This window comes from Zootoca vivipara, chromosome 1 (genome assembly GCF_965207765.1).
Source record: "Zootoca vivipara chromosome 1, rZooViv2.hap1.1, whole genome shotgun sequence".
Classification (NCBI taxonomy): Eukaryota; Metazoa; Chordata; class Lepidosauria; order Squamata; family Lacertidae; genus Zootoca; species Zootoca vivipara.
Window position 1 is genome coordinate 91,463,120 of NC_142582.1, and position 22,060 is coordinate 91,485,179.

General features: G+C 42.9%; 1 protein-coding gene across 1 annotated transcript; it reads left to right on the plus strand.

The window, feature by feature from the left end:
• The first annotated feature begins 387 nt into the window (after positions 1-387).
• On the plus strand, positions 388-21,750 carry LOC118087251 (cytosolic phospholipase A2 delta-like). Its single transcript, XM_088670318.1, has 13 exons — positions 388-575; positions 1,728-1,841; positions 2,617-2,654; positions 5,115-5,250; positions 6,065-6,201; positions 6,561-6,783; positions 7,924-8,041; positions 10,092-10,229; positions 10,899-11,006; positions 12,091-12,282; positions 14,763-14,929; positions 16,486-16,672; positions 19,650-21,750. The coding sequence occupies exons 1-13, from the start codon at positions 462-464 to the stop codon at positions 19,880-19,882; spliced, it is 1,905 nt and encodes a 634-aa protein (XP_088526444.1). The 5' UTR covers positions 388-461; the 3' UTR covers positions 19,883-21,750.
• Positions 21,751-22,060: the final 310 nt, after the last annotated feature.

The window sequence follows — 22,060 nt, forward strand, 5'->3', positions numbered from 1 at the left end:
GCTTCTTGTCCCACATAGAGATTTCTCAGGAGACAGATGAGGTGATCAGGCACTCCCATTTCTTTAAGAACTTGCCATAGTTTGCTGTGGTCGACACAGTCAAAGGCTTTTGCATAGTCAATGAAGCAGAAAATAATCTATTAAACATTAAACATTAAAATAATCTATTAAACATTAAAAGCCTCCCTAAACAGGGCTGCCTTCAGATGTCTTCTAAAAATCTGGTAGCTGTTTTTCTGATGGGAGGGCGTTCCACAGGGCGGGCGCCACTACCGAGAAGGCCCTCTGCCTGGTTCCCTGCAACTTGGCTTCTCGCAGTGAGGGAATCGCCAGAAGGCCCTCGGTACTGGACCTCAGTGTCCGGGCAGAATGATGGGGGTAATACAGGTTTTTTACACTCATGTTGATATTCTAATCTGTTTGGGCTTCTCTTTGTAGAAGAAGGTGACCTTGAACTGAGAATGAAGGGATCATATGAAGATACATGGAAAACTGTTTTGGAATCTGGATCGGTAGAATGCTTTTATTTCCACTATCCAATGCATTGGGAACCACAATTAAACACCCACCTGCAGGTGACCCTACTTTCATTGGAAATAATGCATCTCACCTAACAATACATTAGGGATAGAATAATGTGCCCCCTCTCAGAGTATTATAAAATACTGACCCAGGAAATCATGGTTTTCTGTTTCTATTACAATAATGTGCCACAGTGAGCCTCAGATTCCCATGCACCAATCCACTTCCTTCCTCCTTAGAGCTTGAGGGGAGGAAGTTAAAAGTTTTCATTTGCAGTTTTGAACAAACTATAGTTTCCTATATTGTGTCCTCATATGGGAAACAGTGGTTGTCTAAACTATGGGTACAAAACCAGAATCTGAAAACACAGTTTGATTCGGTTTCATTATCTCTAACTGTGATTGGATCAAACCACAGTTTTGTGGATTTGAAACTATAGTAGAGTAATATCTTTTCTTTTTTTGTGTGCTGCAGACCAGTGCAGCTGCTGTTCTGGAATGCAAGTGAAAGTAATCCCTTTTTTATTTTAGTGTGCTACATGCACACGATCTGAATAGGCAAGAAAGGGGAATAATATTGGCAGAAAGGAAGGAACTCTGAATGGAAGAATGGGGCATCTTCAGAAGGTGGTATAATCAGGAGGGCACCATGTTGGCTGACTCTGGTGTAGTCCAGGTTAGCAAAGGATCAGATTGAGAGGCAGAGTGTGGGGAACAGTGTTGAGCAGAAGCTTGGTCTGATGGGATCTTCTCTCTTCTCAGTTATTTAGACTGAAAAGCAGGCCCTGGATCTGAAACTTCATCTGACTAGATGTTGAATTAGCTGGTGTGTTTTGAAATGCTGTTTTGTTGGCACCTCTGTGTAGACATAATTCAGACCATGACGTCTTTGGCAGACATGCTATTCTGGTGGTGCAGAAGGTCCTGGCTTCCAGGAACCCTGGCCTGAAACACCTCATCTGCAATCCAATGACACCGACTTCAGAGTAAATTTAAATGGGACTTGCTTCCGAGTAGATATTTTTAGGAGTGTGCTTTTACTCCCAGACTGTCCCCCGACTGCTCCCCCAAACCAAAAGCAGTGACATAAAAGTGTTAGCTCCATTCTACAGTTGCTAACATTATTTTTTTGAAAAATCAAAAATAATATTTAAACATAGTATTTTCTGATTATTTAACAACATAACTCTCCCCACCCCCATCTAGCATTGCTCAAGTAATGGGGAGCAAGACAAACAGAATTCATCTGCATCCTTGACTATGCCTCTGAAATCACTTTCTGTGGGGCAGGAGGTGAAAGTAATTCTTACTGCATCAGAGGTAAGCACTTCACTCTTTGGGCAGGTTCCTAAACTTAAGGCAATTCACTGTCCCAGCTTTTTATTCAATGGCTGATTTTGGAAAAGTGGACTTGAATGATGCAAGCAATATCAAGCTATCGGGAAAGGCTCTCTGAGTGCTTCCACATAATTGGATGTGATAGCTGAAACATACCATACTTTCCGTGTATAAGATGCCCCCTATGTTGTTGGGGGACTCAGATTTAAGAAAATGGGGGGAGATGGCACAAAGTTGTTGTGCTTTTTTGGGGGGAGGGGGGATGCCAAAAATCACCCGCATGCATCACAAAATGTGCCGCCTCTCTGTACCATCGCTGGTATAAGCTGCCAATCGCCCGCCCAATTGCCGCTGATCACAGGCCTGGATGTAACTCACAACTTGCACAACCTCTATTGTTATGCATACTTAGGATAAGCTTGTGTGTCTATTTTTAAACCAAGGAATATCATGAGAAATAAAAAATGTTCTGTAGTTCTCAGGCCTTTCATTTTTATAAATGTGCCTATACTTTATGATGCAAAGATCCAGTCACAGAAAATGCACTATTTTTCAGAATTGGAGTTTCATAGGATATGCTCCACTTGGTGCCAGCGAGCAGAAACACATAGAAAAGCTGCCCGGATTCCCCCCCCCCAATTTTTTTTGTGGCATATTCCTGCAAGTGATTATTATGTGAATAGAATCTAAGAAAGCTGAGTTCTGTGGATTATGCATGCAACTCAAAATATTGTTTGATTTAAATTCTTCATTTCAGGATACTAATTTGGAAGTTAAATTGCGTACACAGACTTGGTAATGTATTAATTTTCTGACACCCCTACCCCCAAAAATCTCGAGCAGACTTTTAGGGCAACCCAGTCTATTTCTTGTTTTTCTGTATTTTCCTCTTTGCAACTGTTTGGGTTAGCTAGAGGAGTTCGATGTCAAGAGAGAGCCAGTGTGGTGTAGTGGTTAAGAGTGGTAGACTCGTAATCTGGGGAACCAGGTTCGCGTCTCTGCTCCTCCACATGCAGCTGCTTGGTGACCTTGGGCTAGTCACACTTCTTTGAAGTCTCTCAGCCCCACCCACCTCACAGAGTGTTTGTTGTGGGGGAGGAAGGGAAAGGAGAATGTTAGCCGCTTTGAGACTCCTTCGGGTAGTGATAAAGCAGGATATCAAATCCAAACTCCTCCCCCCCCCCTCCTCCTCCTCCTCCTCCTCCTCCTCCTCCTCCTCCTCCTCCTCCTCCTCCTCCTCCTCTTCTTCTTCTTCTTCTTCTTCTTCTTCTTCTTCTTCTTCTTCTTCTTCTTCTTCTTCTTCTTCTTCTTCTTCTTCTTCTTCTTCTTCTTCTTCTTCTTCTTCTTCTTCTTCTTCTCCAGAAGGATAGGCATGTTGATAGTCTGTTGTAAGAAAAACCAGCAAGTCTTCTGGCACCTTAAAGACTAATAGTTTTATTATGACATAAAGTTTGGTGAGGTACAATCCATGTGTCATGTATTCTTTAACTGGCAAGCAAATATACACATGGGATGGAACATAAGGGTCTGAAATAAGAGAAGAAAAGAAGAGAGAATTTAGATTGCTTGAAAGCAAGATAGCTATAGTGTCCAATTAACATGGCAATATTGGGGACAACCCACATTCTGGCTTTGGTCAGCTAATTAACACATGTGTGATTTTCTTTTTTTAAAGAAAGGATTCTTGATTCAAGCCATGAATTGTGTGCCCAAGTGCAAGGTCCCGTATTCTTTTGTGTATGTGCGAGTGCATGTGTAGACGGGAAATTTAAAAAGTTGCTGTCAGGAGTTTAGGGCTGGATTTAGACACATCAAAAAAGCGTTTCAGGAAAACACGTTGTAAACCTCAATGTGGGAAATCACATTGGCAAAAGGCGGAACACCACAGCGCCATCTGGTGTCACAGTGTTATAACGCATATAAAATGCTTTTTTCTTGACAAATGTAGCTGGGTCCAAAGAAATGACAGTAATTCTCTCTGTTGTGTTAGCTGCAGTCATTTTATATTCACCTTAAGTATTTGGGATGGGGGAGAAATTCAGTTTGGTTTGGATTTGACTGCCTTTTAAGGTTCGACTTTGACAGTCTGGTGCCCTCGCAGTTGACTTGCATCTTGCATGGGGGTTACTGAAGATGCACAGAACCGGAATCACGTATACTTGGAAAACCCCAATCCTTACCTTCTGGAGCCAGCATGCCAAACAGGTCTTATGCCCCAAGCAAGGCAGAGAACTTTGAAGGCTCTATGAGGCTCTTGCAAGAGCTTCCCGAAGCCCAAAGCAGAGACCTTTAAATCTATTTTTGTCCTGCGAAACCCTGCGCCAAAAGAACCTTTAAGCTCTCTGCCTTCTGTGCATTTAATTTGTGCGATTTCAGCTGACTGCGTAAAGCTGAAATTAGGCAAGTTTAAACGCGCGCAAGATGTGAGTCGACTGCAAACTTCCATCATCCCAGACTATTTTCCATGCTGGCTTCACTAACGAGAGTTGTAATCCAATCATGTGGAGACTGGGGAAGGCTGGCTCAGGCACATTATTTAGAGCAGGGGTCAGCAAACTTTTTCAGCAGGGGGCCGGTCCACTGTCCCTCAGACCTTGTGGGGGGCTGGACTATATTTTGAAAAAAAGAAGAAGAACAAATTCCTATGTCCCACAAATAACCCAGAGATGCATTTTAAATAAAAGCACACATTCTACTCATGTAAAAACACCAGGCAGGCCCCACAAATAATCCAGAGATACATGTTAAATAAAAAAGGAAACATTCTACTCATGTAAAAACACCAGGCAGGCCCCACAAATAACTCAGAGATGCATTTTAAATAAAAGGACACATTCTACTCATGTAAAAACACCAGGCAGGCCCCACAAATAACCCAGAGATGCATGTTAAAAAAAGGACACATTCTACTCATGTAAAAACACACTGAATCCCGGACTGTCCGCGGGACGGATTTAGAAGGCGATTGGGCCAGATCCAGCCCCCGGGTCTTAGTTTGCCTACCCATGATTTAGAGCAAGGATGAGGAAACCTGTAGCTCCTTCAGATGGTATTGGATACCAATTCCCGTCAGTCACACCCAGTAAGGTCAATGGCCAGGGATGATGAGAACCCCACAACATATGGAGCACCTCAGATTCCCCACCCCTGATTTAGAGGAACAGGCTATCTCTAAATGTGGAATGTTGATCCTGTAGTTAGTGGATGATATACTACTGTTTGCTTCCCCTATCTATGTCCTTAATTTTGTTTCAGCTCAGAACAACTTGATGTGCATTTGAGGTTTGACCTGTGCAGAGAGGAAAAGACTTTTCTACATAAAAGGAAGAAAGTGGTTGCAGCTGGTTTGAAAAGTGTCCTCCAGCTAGAAGAGGATTTGTTGGATCATGAGGTATGCTGGATCTGGAACTGAAGGAAAAGAATGCATATTTTAAAAGGAAGACAACAATTTAAAGGGACACATCCCTTTAAAAAAAGGACGCCTTTCATTTTCTACTCGTGTAATGCCCAGGTTGTGGGAAGTTGAACTTCATACTTGGAATTGTTCTTAGCTCACCTTGTTTTCAGTGTTGTATTTTATTGATATTTTAAATGGACTTTATTTAGTTTACATAAACCATTTAGAGGTTTCACAATTACCGGTAAGCGGCGCATTTATTAAATGAATAAAATTAATTTTTTTGGGAGGCAACAGTGTTAGCAAAGCAACTGATCTCTGGCATAGTTGGCGCATGCCAGGCAGAGGGCCTTCGTGGTGGTGGCACCTGCCCTGTGGAACGCCCTCCAATCAGATGTCAAGGAAATAAACAACTGTCTTACTTTTAGAAGACATCTAAAGGCAGTCCTGTTCAGGGAAGTTTTTTATGTTTGATGTTTTATCATGTTTTTATTTTCTGTTGGAAGCCGCCCAGAGTGGCTGGGGAAACCCAGCCAGATGGGCAGGGTATAAATAATAAATTATTATTATTATTAACTGCACAACTGCTGAATGGTGTGCCGCTCTGTGGCAGAACGACTACTTGCATCATTGGCATTATCCTTATAGAGAATAGTTATCCGGTAGCTGATATTATGCCCTTCGAAAATGCTAGTACTCATATTTTAAACCTGTGAACCACCCAGAGGACATTGTTAATTGTGTGCTAATGTACAGGGCAGATATTAATATTAATATAAATGCATATATGTCTGTGTATTTTAAACAGGTGCCAGTAGTTGCAGTCATGGCCACAGGAGGTGGATGCAGAGCAATGACGTCTCTTTATGGGCAGCTCTCAGGACTTAAGAAGCTTGGCATTCTGGACTGCATAACATATATCAGTGGTACCTCAGGCTCAACTTGGTGAGACTGTCGGCATGGAACTGGGGGAGGGGAATGTGGAATTTTGTAGCTGAAACCAAGGAAAGGTATTAAGAAGTGCATAGTATCTGGACATTATTTGTATACAATCCGCTTTCCCTGAGGCAAGCTGTACCAGCAAGTCCTGGGACTTATGGTGTTGCGCTTGAGATGTGCCGCTTCAGACATCAGTGTGCAAGTGTGGAAAACTGAAGCACGGCTCATCTCACCTGTCCTTCCATTTCCTCGGCTTCTGTGTACCATTTAAACCAGTCTTTAAGAAAACCAAGGTGGTTTCTTTACGTGTGTGTTTTATTGCCCATGTATTTATCCTAATTATTTTATTACAACTGTTTCTTTAGGGCCATGTCAAATTTGTATGAAGATTCTAATTGGTCCCAAAAGGATCTGGAGAGGCCAATCCTTGAAGCCAAGAAGCATATGGGAAAGAATAAGATGAGCACATTTTCTCTGGAGCACCTGATTTATTATCAAGAGGAGCTGAGCCAGAGGGCCAAAGAGGGCATCTCTACTTCTTTTAATGACCTGTGGGCCGTAGCTCTGGAGAATATCTTGCATGATGGGGTAAGCAAACAGCTTTAGGCCTCTCCTAATGATCAGTGTCCAAATACAGAAATGATTAATAGAGAGCCAATTATCTCCCAAAGCGACACCGCACATGCGCCCTACATAGCGACGCCCCGCCCCGGGTGTCAAGACGCCTTCATTCGCCCCTGCTGACATTCAATTCAATTAATCATTCAATTCAGGCTTTCAGTTGTGTAGATAGTGAAGAAAAATATGAGTGATCTTACATGTATATGTTGTTTTCTGTTGTTGTTGGGTCTGGATAACAACAAAAAATACATATCAGTACAATGAGCAGCCTAAAAACAAAGCGCAATACTGTATAATAGTCTAAAGAAAAATCCATTTTGATAGAACTAGCATTATAACATTTTAAATTCGTTGTAAAATCGGCCATATCAGTAACACCTATCAACCAATATGATTTATATTGAATACAATCCAGAACTGAAAGAGGAAAGCACATTGACCTCCTTTAATCTGTTGAAGTCCTGGTTTCTTGAAAGAGCCATCAGCAGCCTAGTTTCATTCTTTGGAAATTTTGCAGGACCCCCTTTATTCCATATATTCATCCATTCATCTCATTCATACAGTTCATAACTGATTACATTAAACTAGTGATATTGTAAGGGTAACAAAAGGTACGCAGGTGGCTCTGTGGTGTAAACTTGCCGATTGGACTTGCCAATTGGAAGGTCGGCGGTTTGAATCCCCGCGACGGGGTGAGCTCCTGTTGCTCTGTCCCAGCTCCTGCCAACCTAGCAGTTCAAAAGCACGTCAAAGTGCAAGTAGATAAATAGGTACTGCTCTGGCGGGAAGGTAAGCGGCGTTTCTGTGTGCTGCTCTGGTTTCACCAGAAGTGGCTTAGTCATGCTGGCCACAAGACCCAGAAACTGTACGCCGGCTCCCTCAGTCAGTAAAGCAAGATGAGTGCCGCAACCCCAAAGTCGTCCGTGACTGGACTTAACTGCCAGGGGTCCTTTACCTTTACCTTTAAGGGTAACAAAAGTGCAAAAGTATATTCACACAATTTTCAGAGATTTGTTTTGCAAAACCATATCTGATTTGTTGCAGTACATGACACCCTCTTCTGAGCTCCAAGTCCTTTGCTTGCTTTCTGTTTTTCCTCCTTATTAGGTGAATGATTTTAAGCTATCTGATCAGCAACAGGCTGTGAATCAAGGGCAGAATCCCCTACCCCTCTATTTAGCCCTTAATGTGAAAGAAAACCATATTTCTACTTTTGATTTCAAAGGTAATTCTTATAAAATTGTAATTGCAGTAGAGAAATGGCAGGTGCAAATGTCAGTCATTTTTCTTAGCCTATTTTCCTGTGTAAGCTTTACTATGTGCAATAGTGTGCCAGAAGGGAAATTTCAGAACATCCTTAGGGGTTATTTGATCTGTAGGTAATTTACCTTGCATATTATTTATACAGGTCTATATGACAGTAACTGAAAAAGAGATTAGCATGTACAGTGGTACCTCTACTTACGAATTTAATGCGTTCCGAACACACATTTGTAAGTCGAAAAAAATTGTAAGTCGAATCCCATAGGAATGCATTGGGAGAAAAAATTCGTAAGTAGAAGCAACCCTATCTAAAAATTTGTAAGTAGAAAAAATCCTATCTGAACCGCATCCAAGATGGCGGACGGAGCTCCATTCGTAAGTAGAAATATTCGTAAGTAGGGTTATTCGTAAGTAGATGTACCACTGTATGTGCCAGATTTTGGGCCTGCTGAAGGAAACTAAAGTAGCTTATAGACAGTGGCTTAATATTGCTAAGGGATGCGGGTGGCGCTGTGGTCTAAACCACTGAGCCTAGGGCTTGCCGATCAGAAGGTCATCCCCGTGATGGGGTGAGCTCCCGTTGCTCGGTCCCTGTTCCTGCCAACCTAGAAGTTTGAAAGCATGTCAAAGTGCAAATAGATAAATAGGTATTGCTCTAGCGGGAAGGTAAACGGCATTTCCGTGCGCTGCTCTGGTTCGCCAGAAGCGGCTTAGTCCGTGACTGCACCTAACGGTCAGGGGTCCCTTCACCTTTACCTAATATTGCTGATGGGTCCCTGAGATATTGCAAATAGCTTAATGGCAAAAGGTTGTTGTTGTTTTTAAAATGGCCATCTCTTCCTCAGGAAGGGAAAATCCAGATTAAATTGCAGGGGGTGGGGAATATTTGCTGGCATTTTGATGCCAACACCATCATGTAGATGCTACAAAAAACCAGCCTGGAAGCATCCTAAGTGTGAGTAAGTATGTGTGCAAAACTGCACAGTAATTTGTTTCATTAATTGTTGTAAGCACAGCAAATAAATCGGGTTGTTAGTGCAGTTTCTTTACATAGGTATAAATGACTCATTTAGATGATGATGATGATAATTAATTTCGTATATGCTGTAAGCTGCCCAGCCACTCTGGGCGGCTTACTGCACATATTAAAAATAGTGCTTTAAAAACTTCCCTAAACATGGCTGCCTTCAGATGTCTTCTAAAAGTCAGATAGCTGTTTATTTCCTTGACATCTGATGGAGGGTGTTCCACAGGGTGGGTGCCACTACCGAGAAAGCCCCCTGCCTGGTTCACTGTAATCTTAATTCTCACAGTAAGGGAACCACCAGAAGGCCCTCGGAGCTGGACCTCCGTTTCATGGCTGAATGATGGTCTTGGACCATTGAGCCATGTGCTTGTTTGATGGCTTTGGTGAAGTAACTCTCCTCTTTCAGCTTCACTTTCCCATCAAAATATGAAAGTAACAGTGACCTCACTTGCCGTTTCTTGTGAAAATGAATGAGATATGGAAATAATTGCATCCCACAAATCATTTATCAATATTACACAATGCATTTTCCCCTCCATGCTCCTTGGACGAAAGGTAGAATGATAAACACAACGCATACACAAATTAGTACAGTTGTACCTCGACTTACGAACGACTCGACAATCGAATTTTTCATCTTACGAATGGGGCAAATGGCCGCACGCTTACGAATTTCTCGACATCCGAATGGAAACCGCAGCGGTTTTATATAGGGTTTTTTTGACTTACAAATTTTTAGATGGGGTTGCTTTGACTTACGAATTTTTCCGTTTCCAATGCATTGCTTTGGGAAATTGCGTTTCCAATGGCGCTTTACGACTTACGAATTTTTTGACCTACGAAGGTGCCTTCGGAACGGATTAAATTCGTAAGTCGAGGCACCACTGTATATTCTCATAGGTGATTTTAGATGCAGAATTATTATGTTACCATGCTTCCATCAGCAATAAGATAGCAAGTATGCTTGTTGATTGTCTGTCCACAGAATGGTGTGAATTCTCCCCCTATGAAGTTGGTTTTCCGAAATATGGTGCATTCATCCATTCAGAAGATTTTGGAAGTGAATTCTTCATGGGACGGCTAATGAAGAAAAACCTAGAGTCCCGGATCTGTTATTTAGAAGGTAAATGTATTAATTTTCTGTAAAGTGGCATGTTACTCTCTTGAAAGCTGTTGTGTACTGGATTTGCAATTAATAAGATCATCAACCAGATTTGTAGGTTAACTACCAGAATTTCTGGGAAATTATTTTGAAGTGTAGGCTAGCCCAAGACAATTATGAGCCTGATGCTGCAATTTTATCAGACCCAACATCAGCTGCCTCAGGAGGCCACCTCACTATAAATATAAATATAATATTTATATTTAATATTTAAATATAAAGTGCTTTTCTGTTGCAATACATACAGTATGAATAAACAAATGTGTGTTTATGAGCAAATAGTACAACCATTATCTAGTAGCATTATCTAGTAGCCCTCAGGGCCGGCTCTAGGTAGAGTCCCGGTGGTGCGGGGTGCTAGGGCGCCGGGCCGGTAGGCAGGGCGCTGTGCGGAAGCCATGCTGAGCTCTGCGAGGGCGGGGGCACCAGAGCGATCCCCGCCCCTCAGCGCCAGGGCGGCCGACCTGCTCGAGACTGCCCTGGAAGCCCTAATCTTTAAAAAGACCTAAATAAGGCAGTAGGAGTAATAAATTATTATTGAAGTCTTGAATAATGATGAACAGCTGAATGAGGAAGGATGAATTATGTAAAGAGGAACTGATATTTCCCTAAATATGCTTGGCTTTACAGCGTTGTGGAGCAATATTCTTGCTGTGAATCTGCTTGATGTCTGGAATAAGCTGAGCAGTACAGATGCATCTTGGCAGAAACTTATCAGAAGCAAAATAAGAAACATTGGTAGGAATTTTGTTGCTAGCTTAAAATATTGTGTACACAACAGCACACATATTCTCGTAAATAACCCCTGCAGAAGTAGCCTAGATGGTTTGCCTCCATTCACATGAACACAGTGATGGCCAGCATGCAGTTCAGAAACTGGAAGAGATTTAAGACAGCCCAGTGCTATTCTCTACACTAACACAAAGCACTGTAGCGAAGAGATAAGAAAGCAAGTATTTGGGCGTGTGCACACACTTGCATGAACACACATGCTGGGGTGGTGTGGAAGGCCACCTGTGGAAAGTTATGAAATGGTCCATGAAAACTTACACCAGGGGTCACCATACTTACCCAGCTTTGGGCCGGTGGGCAGGGGAGTGCGCGCGCAGCGGGCCGCAGGCGGGGGAGTGCACTCCCGTGCGCATGCGCATACACACTTACTGGCGCGGTGGCGCGCTTCCAGGTTGGAAAAATCGCCAAAAATCGTTTGTGCGCATGCATATAGGCCTCTCCCCGACCTGGATGTGCACCGGAAATGACCTCTTCTGGGTCGGGAGAGGCCCATACGTATGCGCACAAACGATTTTCGCGCTTTTTTCCGATCTGGAAGTGCGCCGCTGCGCTGCACGCCGTAAGAGCGGGCGGCAGCAGCGGCCGGCGGGGATCGTCGCGGGCCGGATTGGGAGGCCAATTGGGCCGCATCTGACCCGCGGACCGTAGTTTGGGGACCCCTGACTTACACCATAACAAATTGGCTAGTTTTCAAGGTGCCACAATATTATTTGTTGCTTTCACTAAAAGTGAGTGATATCTAGGTGTTAGCGAATGTAGATTAAAAATCCCTGTTGAAGGAACGTTAAGGGAATGTCCCACTTTCCTGGTATCTAAATGGGGTTACCTGTATCTGTTCCAGGCATATGTATTTGACAGTGTGTCATTATTCATAAACAATGCCATACATCTACTTTAAATTGTGCAGAGGAAGACAATTATATGATTTATGAACAAGCCTTTTCATAGACACTCATTTGCTGTAGTGGCATAAAGTAGCAACACGGACTGCTCCCCTCCAACTCCCCTTCTCTTCCTTTCCCTTATGCAGAGAGAAATCATATTCCACCAGAAAGCTCTACTTACTTGGGGACCTCCTGGATGTGTCCTGATGGGAAGCTCTTTCAGATTATAAGAAATATTTTAACTGATCGTCCATTGCACCATCACATCCATAACTTCCTCAATGGTTTCCATATGCATAAAGATTATTATCAGGAGAGTCAGTTCTCTACATGGAAAGGTAACAATGTCTACTTAGAAGTATGTATGATCTATTGAATTCAGTGGGGCTTTCTCCAAACTAAAGGATTAGGATTACAGTTCTAGTTACAAAAAATAAAGGGAAACAACCCCACCAAAAATTTAATCATATCGTAGGGCTTTTTAGTGCTGATAATTTATTTATTAAGTTAATAAAATTGCTATCCCACCCTTCATCTGAAAAGACATTTCTGGTACTCTAGCTAGTAAATTCTTCTCTAGAACCTACAAATTTATATCTTCCCATGACTGGGCCTGGGATACTGGACAATAGGTGAAAATGTGGGCTTATTGTGAACATAGTGACTTTGATTTTACTTGTAAACATATGCAAGTGTTGAACAGAGCTCATTTATCACTCTCTCTCTCTTGTCAAGTTATCTTGCTTTCCTTAGACCTGGAGTGCTGTTTCAAGAACACATAATCCGCATAATCCAAAATTACAAAACCTAATTAAAAACAGTAAATATAATACAAATAACAAGTAAAATAAGATGACTTCAAAGTCCAGGCTTTCCATTTAAGGCCAAAATCGCTCTAGAGAAGAAACTGTTCCTGAGATGGCTCGTTCTTGCCTGCATAGTTCTATATCTCCGTCCCGATGGCAGGAGCTGAAACAAATGGTGACCAGGGTGTGTTGGATCTCTTGATATGTCTAGTGCTTTTCCATGGCACCTGGTGGTATAAATTTGTTTTAAGGTGGAGAGTGAGCAGCCAATAATGCTCTCTGCTGTTTTAATAATTCTACGCAGCCCTGCTCTGTCCTGAGAAGTACAGCTTCCATACCACACACATAAACTGTACGTGAGCACGCTCTGTATGGTACAGTGATAGAAGGCAAGCAGCAGCTTTTGTGGAAGATGGTTTTTCCTTAAAATTCTCAAAAAACACAGTCTCTGATGTGCCTTCTTCACAAGCCCCCTTGTATTAACACTCCAGGACAGATCCTCATGTAACTCAATGCCTAGAAATCTAAACGTTGTTACCCTCTCCACACAAATTCCGTCAATCAAAAGTGGCTGGAGCTCGTTCTTCTGTCTCCTAAAGTCCACCACAAGCTCCTTTGTTTTCTTTGTATTTATGAGCAAGTTATTAACTCTGCACCACTCTGTCAGCCACTCCACCTCATCTCTATAGTCCGTTTCACCCTCCTTATCAGAGATGAGCCTGATCACGGTTGTGTCATCTGCAAATTTGACAACCCTATTTCTAGGGTGGGCAGCGACACAATCATAGGTATAAAGAGTATAAAGGAGCGGACTAAGCACACATCCTTGTGGTGTTCCTGTGTTAGTCCTAAGCATGTTAGACATATAAGGGCCCAACCGGACCCTCTGGGAGCGATCTGAAAGAAAGTCCAGTATCCACCCTCATAGAGATAGTGGGAGCCCCAGATTTCCCAATTTAGTTATCAGACGTCGCGGTAGAATGGTATTGAATGCCGAGCTGAAATCTACAAAAAGCAGTGTCCATTTTTAAATGGACACATGCAATGTTTCGAATATATACCTAAATATGTAAAATGTGAACATGATAAAAGTGTGTTCACCAACATATGTGTCAGACAGCAAACTTTATCAGGGATTGGCTGGAACACCAGCTTGAATGTACGTTCTGATAAACACAAGTGTGCTGCCATCTAATGTGTGGCAGAACCCTGAATTCTGAATGGTGTTTGGAGCCATAGACTGACTCCTTGATAGGCTTAGGCAGAGGACTGGCTTCAAATAGAACTATAGAATCATGGAACTGTAGAGTTGTAAGGGACCCTAAGGGTCCTCTAGTCCAGTCCCATGACAGATGGCCATCAAACCCATAGCTGCCAAGTCTCCCGTATTTCCCGGGAAACCCCTGTTTTTCCAGCCGTTCCCAGCTGGAAAAACGGATTTTTTTGTTTTTCCCCGGTTTACTTATCGGCCAGGGGAGGCTCCTTCTGCACATGTCTGGAGTCTCTGGACATGTGCAGAAGCGATTTCTGGCGTGACGGCCATTTTGGAACTGGGCGGAGCATGCTCAGAAGCGACTTTCGATGCTGCCCTGCCTAGTTCCAAAATGGCCGCAGTGCGACTTCCGGTGTGGCGGCCATTTTGGAACAGGGCAGAGCAGCATCGAAAGTCGCTTCTGAGCATGCTCCGCCCAGTTCCAAAATAGCAGCAGCGCTACTTCCGGTCTGCCGATCCCTTATTTTTCCGGCAGGAACTTGGCAGGTATGATCAAACCTTTGCTTAGAAACCTCCAATGAAGAAGAGTCTACCACCTTCTGAGGGGGTCCTTTCTACAGTCGAACAGCTCTTACGGTTAGAAAGTTATTCCTGATGTTTAGTCGGAATCTCCTTTCTTGTAACTTGAAGCCATTGGTTTGGGTCCCACATCTGAAACATTTTGTGAAAGAAAATGGATGATAAAAAAAATCAGATTAGATTACTATATTGATTTTTTATTGTATAATTTGCATTTCAGACAGCCGACTGGACCAGTTTCCTAATCAACTGACACCATCAGAAGAAGGTATCTGCCTGGTTGATGCTGCATATTTCATCAATACTAGCTGTCCCCCGCTCTTGAGAAAGGAGCGGAAAGTAGATGTCATCTTATCATTTGATTACTCTCTGGACAACCCTTTCCAGGTCAGTGTTAAGGTATTCTTCTGCAAACAGTTTGCTCACAGTGGAGGAAAGAGGAACTCTCTCCTACCCTCCGTGCCAGGGTCGCAATACAAATCCCCACCCCAAATCCTTGCCATTGTGGGGAAAAAAATATGCAGTTTCGTATTTTGCTGATGCTTTGATTTGCAGCTGTCAACACACATTATGTTGTAATAGGCACTTTGGGGGAGTGAGGTGTTGATTACATAAGATCTTGAAGGTTTTGATTCTGTGAAACGCCTGGAGATCCCCGGGTATAGGGGTGTATATAAATTCAATCAATCAATCAATAGATAGATAGATAGGAGAAGGTACCGTTTTATATCCATCATCACCATCATCTGACTGCAACAAACATAATCAAAGCCTATCATACACTAAATAATATGTGTGTTGCATCAGACAAAATACCATTGAATCAAGCACCTAGAAACAAAGGAGGGCAAGACATGTCACAGAAGATGTAATTTCAATGGGTACTACTTCTCTTGTGGTTGCCAAAATTTTCCGTTCTACACAGTTATTAAAAGTACTGTTCATTCCAGTCATTCCAAGCTAAGGCACTTGAGTTTCAATCAAATAAGGAGAAATGCCTTCAGAAAGAACTGAGCAACTGAACCATGTGTGCACCTGCATAGTTAACAACATAAAACTGAACAAAAGTGTATCTGCTTTTTAACTTAAGTGAGCAAAGCTACAATTGTGGATTTTCAGCGGAAAATAGTTCTTATATCAGGTGCTTCAAAAAGAATTCTCTGTAGAATGTAGAGCAGAAATCAGTCTCAAACAACCCTCTAGATCAGGCATTCCCAAACTCGGCCCTCCAGATGTTTTGGGACTACAACTCCTACCATCCCTAGCTAACAGGGCCAGTGGTCAGGGATGATGGGAACTGTAGTCCCAAAACAGCTGGAGGACCAAGTTGGGGGGTGCCTGCTCTAGATGGAATATTAAAAAAAAAGTAGCCAGGTATTTTTTTCTTTATTGTTACTCAGCTCCCACACTCTTTCTTTCTCTGTGAGTAGGCACTTGTAGGGTACTGTATTTTATTTTAAATGTTGTTTATCAGCATCATCATTCAAACATACCCTTAGAATTGTGGCAAGGGGTGGTCAAAATGGGCTGAATCCACTTTGTGTCTCCATTGAATGTCTGCATGAGGTTTTTTTAAAAGGCAAAATCTGCACTCTTTTAAAATGTTATTAACCCCCACACTTATGATGTGGTCTGAGAGCTTTCTGGCTCTTTGTTTCCTTTTTCTTTTAAAAAACATTTTCTAGCTGCTTGAAGCCTAATTTGGATATTGTACAGAAAAAGGATGGTTGCCCCATACTCAGAAAGGTTCATAGACATGTGGTTGAATCCAGATGTCTACATTATGATCTGAGCATGATCCATTGGAATGCGGGCTGGAGAGCTTAGCTCCAAATGGTGGAGTGAATTGAAATTCTCCCCCAGCCCTAATTATGGCTACATAATTTAATGCCTGCTGATTTAAAGGACAGCCTTTAAAGTTACCCTAATTTCTTGTGCTATAGTCTGTAGAACAAACCAGTGAATACTGCTTGGAGCAGGGGATTCCTTTCCCCAGGATTTCATTGAGTGAGGAAGACAAGAAAAATCCAAGAGAATGTTACCTATTTGTGGACAAGGAGAATAACAAATCCCCCATTGTGCTTCATTTCCCGCTTGTGAACGATACATTCCAGAAATTTAAAGAACCAGGTACATTTCACTTTCAATGTGCAATATTTTGTCTCAAAACAAAACAAAGGTAACAGTAGGGGTAAAGGTAAAGGTAAAGGTGGGACCCAGGTGGCGCTGTGGGTTAAATCACAGAGTCTAGGGCACATCAAAGTACAAGTAGATAAATAGGGACCGCTCCGGCGGGAAGGTAAACAGCGTTTCCGTGCGCTGCTCTGGTTTGCCAGAAGCAGCTTTGTCATGCTGGCCACATGACCCGGAAGCTGTCTGCAGACAAACGCCGGCTCCCTCGGCCTATAGAGCGAGATGAGCACCGCAACCCCAGAGTCGGACACGACTGGACCTGATGGTCAGGGGCCCCTTTACCTTTAAATGTAAAGGTAAAGGTAAAGGGACCCCTGACCATTAGGTCCAGACGTGACCATAGCTGCCAAGTTTCGGATTTGAAAATAAGGGATCAGCACCCTCACCTGTCCTGGGGACAGTCTATGATTCTCAGGGAGAGTCCACACCGCGGGGCGTGGTAACCCCCCCCCAGGCTATAAATTAAGTTACACCAGGCTACACACCATCATCTTTCCCCACCTTCAGAATGGACACCAGCCCCATCCACCTCCCCATCCCACCCTCCTCTTCCCCCCTTTTCTTCCCAATGTCTCAATAACCAAAACTGATTTGTTAAAATGTTAGAGGGGGAAAATATGAGAGACACATTGTACACACCTCTGTAATATTCTGTGTATATTACTGTTCGTTAGCCAGCTTGAGCATCTTTGGAGTGAGAGGTAGGATAGATTTTTTTTTAAAATAACTTGTTGCTATTAAAGTGTTCAGGTACCAGAAACAATTTGGTATGTTAGACTCTGCATTTACTGGCCTTCCAGCATGGGCGTAGACAGGAATTTGTGTGTGTGTGTGTGTGTGTGTGTGTGTAAGAATTGACATGATTGGTCAGTTCAATTCAACACCTTTATTGGCACATATATAACAATAAAATCATATAAACCATCTATATATAATATAATTTTGAGACATACAATTAAAAGGGGAGAAGGGAAAGGGATAAGGAATCCTCAGCAGTCACTATCTTGTGAAAAAAGATGTGGGACTCTGGCTTGGGTGCTGTACCTTTAAAAGCTGCACAACAGGTGAGCATTCAGCACAGATAAGACATTTCCCTAGTGTGAACATGTAGTGAAGAGGAAATCTTTACATGTTGAATTTCTGCCTGTTAAGACGCGTCAACTACAGGCAGACACTCTGGATGCAAATAACCACCATTCCTAAGAAATGTAAAATTCTGATCTCCAGCTATGAAGTGTGTGTCTGGCCTAATTTGCATACAGGAGAATGCATCGAGAGAACTCTAATTTCCTAGAGAGAGGACTTGGTGCTTTTCAAACAATAGATCAAAAAAATAAAAAATCAGATTTTTTTGATTTAAATCGATTTTTTTGAAATAAAATGCTTTTTGAGGAAAATATATTACCATCCAAAGGTTATTCCATCATGAAATAAAGATTAGTTTTTTAATTATGTAGAATAAGGCTGTATATGTTTTAAAAAAATTGGTAAATAAATTGCATTAATCCATTCACAATGTCATGCTCTTCCAGAGGTTTTTGTAAGATTATTGGGGAGTTTCTCTGTCTACAAAATATTATCACAGATGCTTGGTTTACTTTTGCAGTTCTCAAAACTGAATCTGACTCAGCAGAGATCACATGCCTCTTCTTCACAGCAAAAATGTTATAACATGAACAGAGTTGAGAAAAAGACCTTAATCCTATTGTTCTACAAACAGCCCCCCACAGATACACACAAATTAATTAAGCAGGGAACAAAACAAGGAAAGCAAACTTTTTTAAAGTGCACAAAAGCCAATGAGCCTCCAAAAAACACACCCACCTCACCTCAGAGCGATACACCCCCACACACAGATACACACAAACCAGAGGGGTAGCAATGAAGACTCTGAATCTGCATTCCGCTCCTTCCCCCAACAACCAGGCTAATCTCAGCTGCAGGGACTGAGTCTGTGTTATCTCCGATCTTCTGCTATCTGCTACAGGAGGGAGGCACAACAACAGCTGTTCCTTTGATATGCTGGGAGAAGTGGAGGGAAGAAAAGCCTGAGGCTTTTCTCTGCAAGGAGGCAAGGTTTCCCCAGTCCCTGGCCAGCAGGGGGAGGGACTTGGAGCCGCTTACTTTGAAATCCGGGGGTTTTAAGGGATATAAAAAATTTGTGGCAGCACAGGGAAAGGCTTAGAAATAATGGGGGTTTCCTGCGAAAAATGGGGTACTTGGCAGCTATGACCAGAGCAGCGCATGGAAACACCATTTCCTTTGAACTTCCCGGGAGAAGCTGTTCCTTTGAACTTCCCGGGAGAAGCAAGCCAAGCGAAGAAAAGCCTCAAAGCAAAGCTCCCGCTCGCTTTGAGGCTTTTCTCTGCAAGGAGGCAAGGTTTCCCCAGTCCCTGGCCAGCAGGGGGAGGGACTTGGAGCTGCTTACTTTGAAATCCGGGAGTTTTAAGGGATATAAAAAATCCGTGGCAGCACTGGGAATGGCTTGGAAATAAGGGGGTTTCCCGCGAAAAACGGGATACTTGGCAGCTATGGACGTGACCGACTCCGGGGTTGCGGCGCTCATCTCGCATTATTGGCCGAGGGAGCTGGCGTACAGCTTCCAGGTCATGTGGCCACCATGACAAAGCTGCTTCTGGTGAACCAGAGCAGCACACGGAAACACTGTTTACCTTCCTGCTGTAGCGGCACCTATTTATCTACCTGCACTTTGACATGCTTTCGAACTGCTAGGTTGGCAGGAGCTGGGACCGAGCAATGGGAGCTCACCCTGTTGCGGGGATTTGAATCACTGACCTTCTGATCTGCAAGTGGAGGGATGAGCAAATGATTGAATGAGGTCTGAACATGTTCCCAGATCTCCTACATGATTTAACCGGGGGCATATTTGTTTGTTTGTTTGTTTTATTTTCAGATGTGGAACGTAGGCAAACCGAGATGGCAGAAGGCACAGTCCCTCTATCTGGCTATTGCTCACCATACCAGCTGATGAACTTTACATACACTGAGAAAGACTTTGACAGACTCCTGAAACTGACTGACTATAACATCCAGAATAGCAGAGACTTCATTCTTCAGGCTCTCTCCATAGCCATAGAATGGAAAAAATGTGGCCGGAAATGTGCCCAGCCATGTGACTCTTCTTAGGATCCCTTGCCTCCTTTTACCAGCAATGTATGGCTTCCTCCTCCTAGTAGATCATCAAACCTTTTGCTTTGCAGAGGAGGAGGATTGGCAGGTCAATGGAGTTCAACCCCCAAACAGATGAAGGTTACTATCCTGTGCACATTTATTAGAGAGAGCAAGTCATATTAAACTCAGCAGGCCTCACTTCTGAGCTAACATCCTTAGGACTTTCACTGTAAGAAATCTGAAAATGGTGATGCCTTGCTTCTTATCTTTACTTGTCCTTCAAGCACTTAAATCAGGTATATGGAGGCTGTGGACCTCGAGATGTAGATTGACATCCACCAGCCACAGCCAGCAGGACTAATGCAAAGGGCGATGTGAGTCTTAGTCCCGCAACATCAGGATAGTCGCAGGCTCCCCATCCCTGACATTTGAAAGAGATGGGAGAAAGAGAGGTTAAAAGATACCAGCAAATGCCAAAATCGGGAATATTGTAGCGTCAGACACCCAGTGTCAGAACCTGGGGTTACTTCTTTGCTTAATAAATTGAGTAATGATGATTGTTGTCATAAGCTATATGTGACATGAGCTTTGACTTGAGGGGAAATTTCAAGTGTGTGACATAGTTCAAAAAAACAACAACCCACATGCTAGCCTTGCAGTGGTAACTTAGGACCAATTCTCAACGCTTTCTGGGTGTGGCAGCCACACTCCTTGAAGCTAAGCCAAACTTGGCAGTGGGAGCCCTGCCTCTTTAAAGGAACATTTGCTGTTGTTGCATACAAAGCAGAATATATGATCTGAGGGCCAAATGACATGGGCTGTTAGTGATGTGATATGTCCCTGAGTGCAGGATTCTATTTGCAGAAGTTGTAAGTGTGGGTCCATTATCAGGATTGGCACCTTAGCAAGGAGAGGGTGCTTTAGTCCTTTGCCTCTTACTATGGTCCCAATCTGGATCACACCCCTCCCTCCCCACCCCAGAAACTTTAATTTACATGGGGTTTTAAAAAATCCCATTGGAGTTAATGGGGACTTTTTCTCCAAGCAAATTGCAGGAATGCCCCTCTACCCGCTGATCCAGATCACTAAACAAAGGCTGTCTCTCTCTCTCTCTCTCTCTCCCCCCCCCTCTCTCTCTCTCACACACACACACAAACACACACACCCTAACCACCCCAGGAGCCCTGTCATGATTAGGAGGGGGACACACTATCTTCTTTGATAAGAAAAATCGTTCAATAAATGGCAAATGACATAATGAATGTTATATCTTTTTTGGCCCTGATCTTCAAAGAAAATGGAGCACTCAAATCCTTCCCCAACACCCTTGGCTTGCCTGCACTGTGGGAAGAATAGGGTTTCTTTCATGTATAGATGTACCATAGATAAAGAAACACACCTGGTGTTATCCTGTTTCCCATGGGAGTCTTATTCAGGATGTGCAGAAAGCTGTGGTTGTGATTGTGTGTGAAGCTGATCTGTGATGGTTTCTACATGAGAAAGGAGTATCCATGCAACCAGGTCACTATTCTCTCTAGCTCATGTAATTGGTGTGACCACTACAGACATTCTAATGGGAAAAAGCCCCGTAAATCAAGTTTGTTCCTAAACTTCTTGCAACATTAGAGTGGCCTGAAGTAATAGGGCTGGAATTATTATTATTATTATTATTATTATTATTATTATTATTATTATTAATTTTATTACTTATATCCTGCCTATCAGACTGGGTTGCCCTAGCCACTCTGAGTGGCTTCCAACATAATACAATGGCAGCAACACATCAAACATTTAAAATTCCCGATACAGGGCTGCCTTCAGATATCTTCTGAAAGTTGTGTAGTTCAGTGTTTCCCAACCTTGTGCCTCCAGCTGTTTTTGGACTACAATTCCTGACCACTGGTCTTGCTAGCTAGGGATGATGGGAGTTGTAGTCCCAAAACATCTGGAGGCACAAGGTTGGGAAACACTGGTGTAGTTGTTCAACTGTTTGACATTAGTTGGGAGGGCATTCCAAAGGGTGGGTGAAAGCTGCTTCCTGGTTCTGCTGGATCTTTTAGCGGCTTTTGACCATGGTATCCTTCATGAAAGATTGAGATGGGTTTTCTAGAATGTCTTGCCAGCAGATATTCCGATACAGCATATCAACTTGGATCTGATTGAGTACGTTTGCTTGATATAATTGAATAACTA

Excerpts from the sequence above, each read along its gene's own strand:
- LOC118087251 (XM_088670318.1), top strand. The coding sequence starts at position 462 with ATGAAGGGATCATATGAAGATACATGGAAAACTGTTTTGGAATCTGGA. Across the intron at positions 6,202-6,560 it reads GGTACCTCAGGCTCAACTTG|GGCCATGTCAAATTTGTATG; the intron begins GTGAGACTGTCG and ends CTGTTTCTTTAG. Across the intron at positions 16,673-19,649 it reads CCAGAAATTTAAAGAACCAG|ATGTGGAACGTAGGCAAACC; the intron begins GTACATTTCACT and ends TTTTATTTTCAG.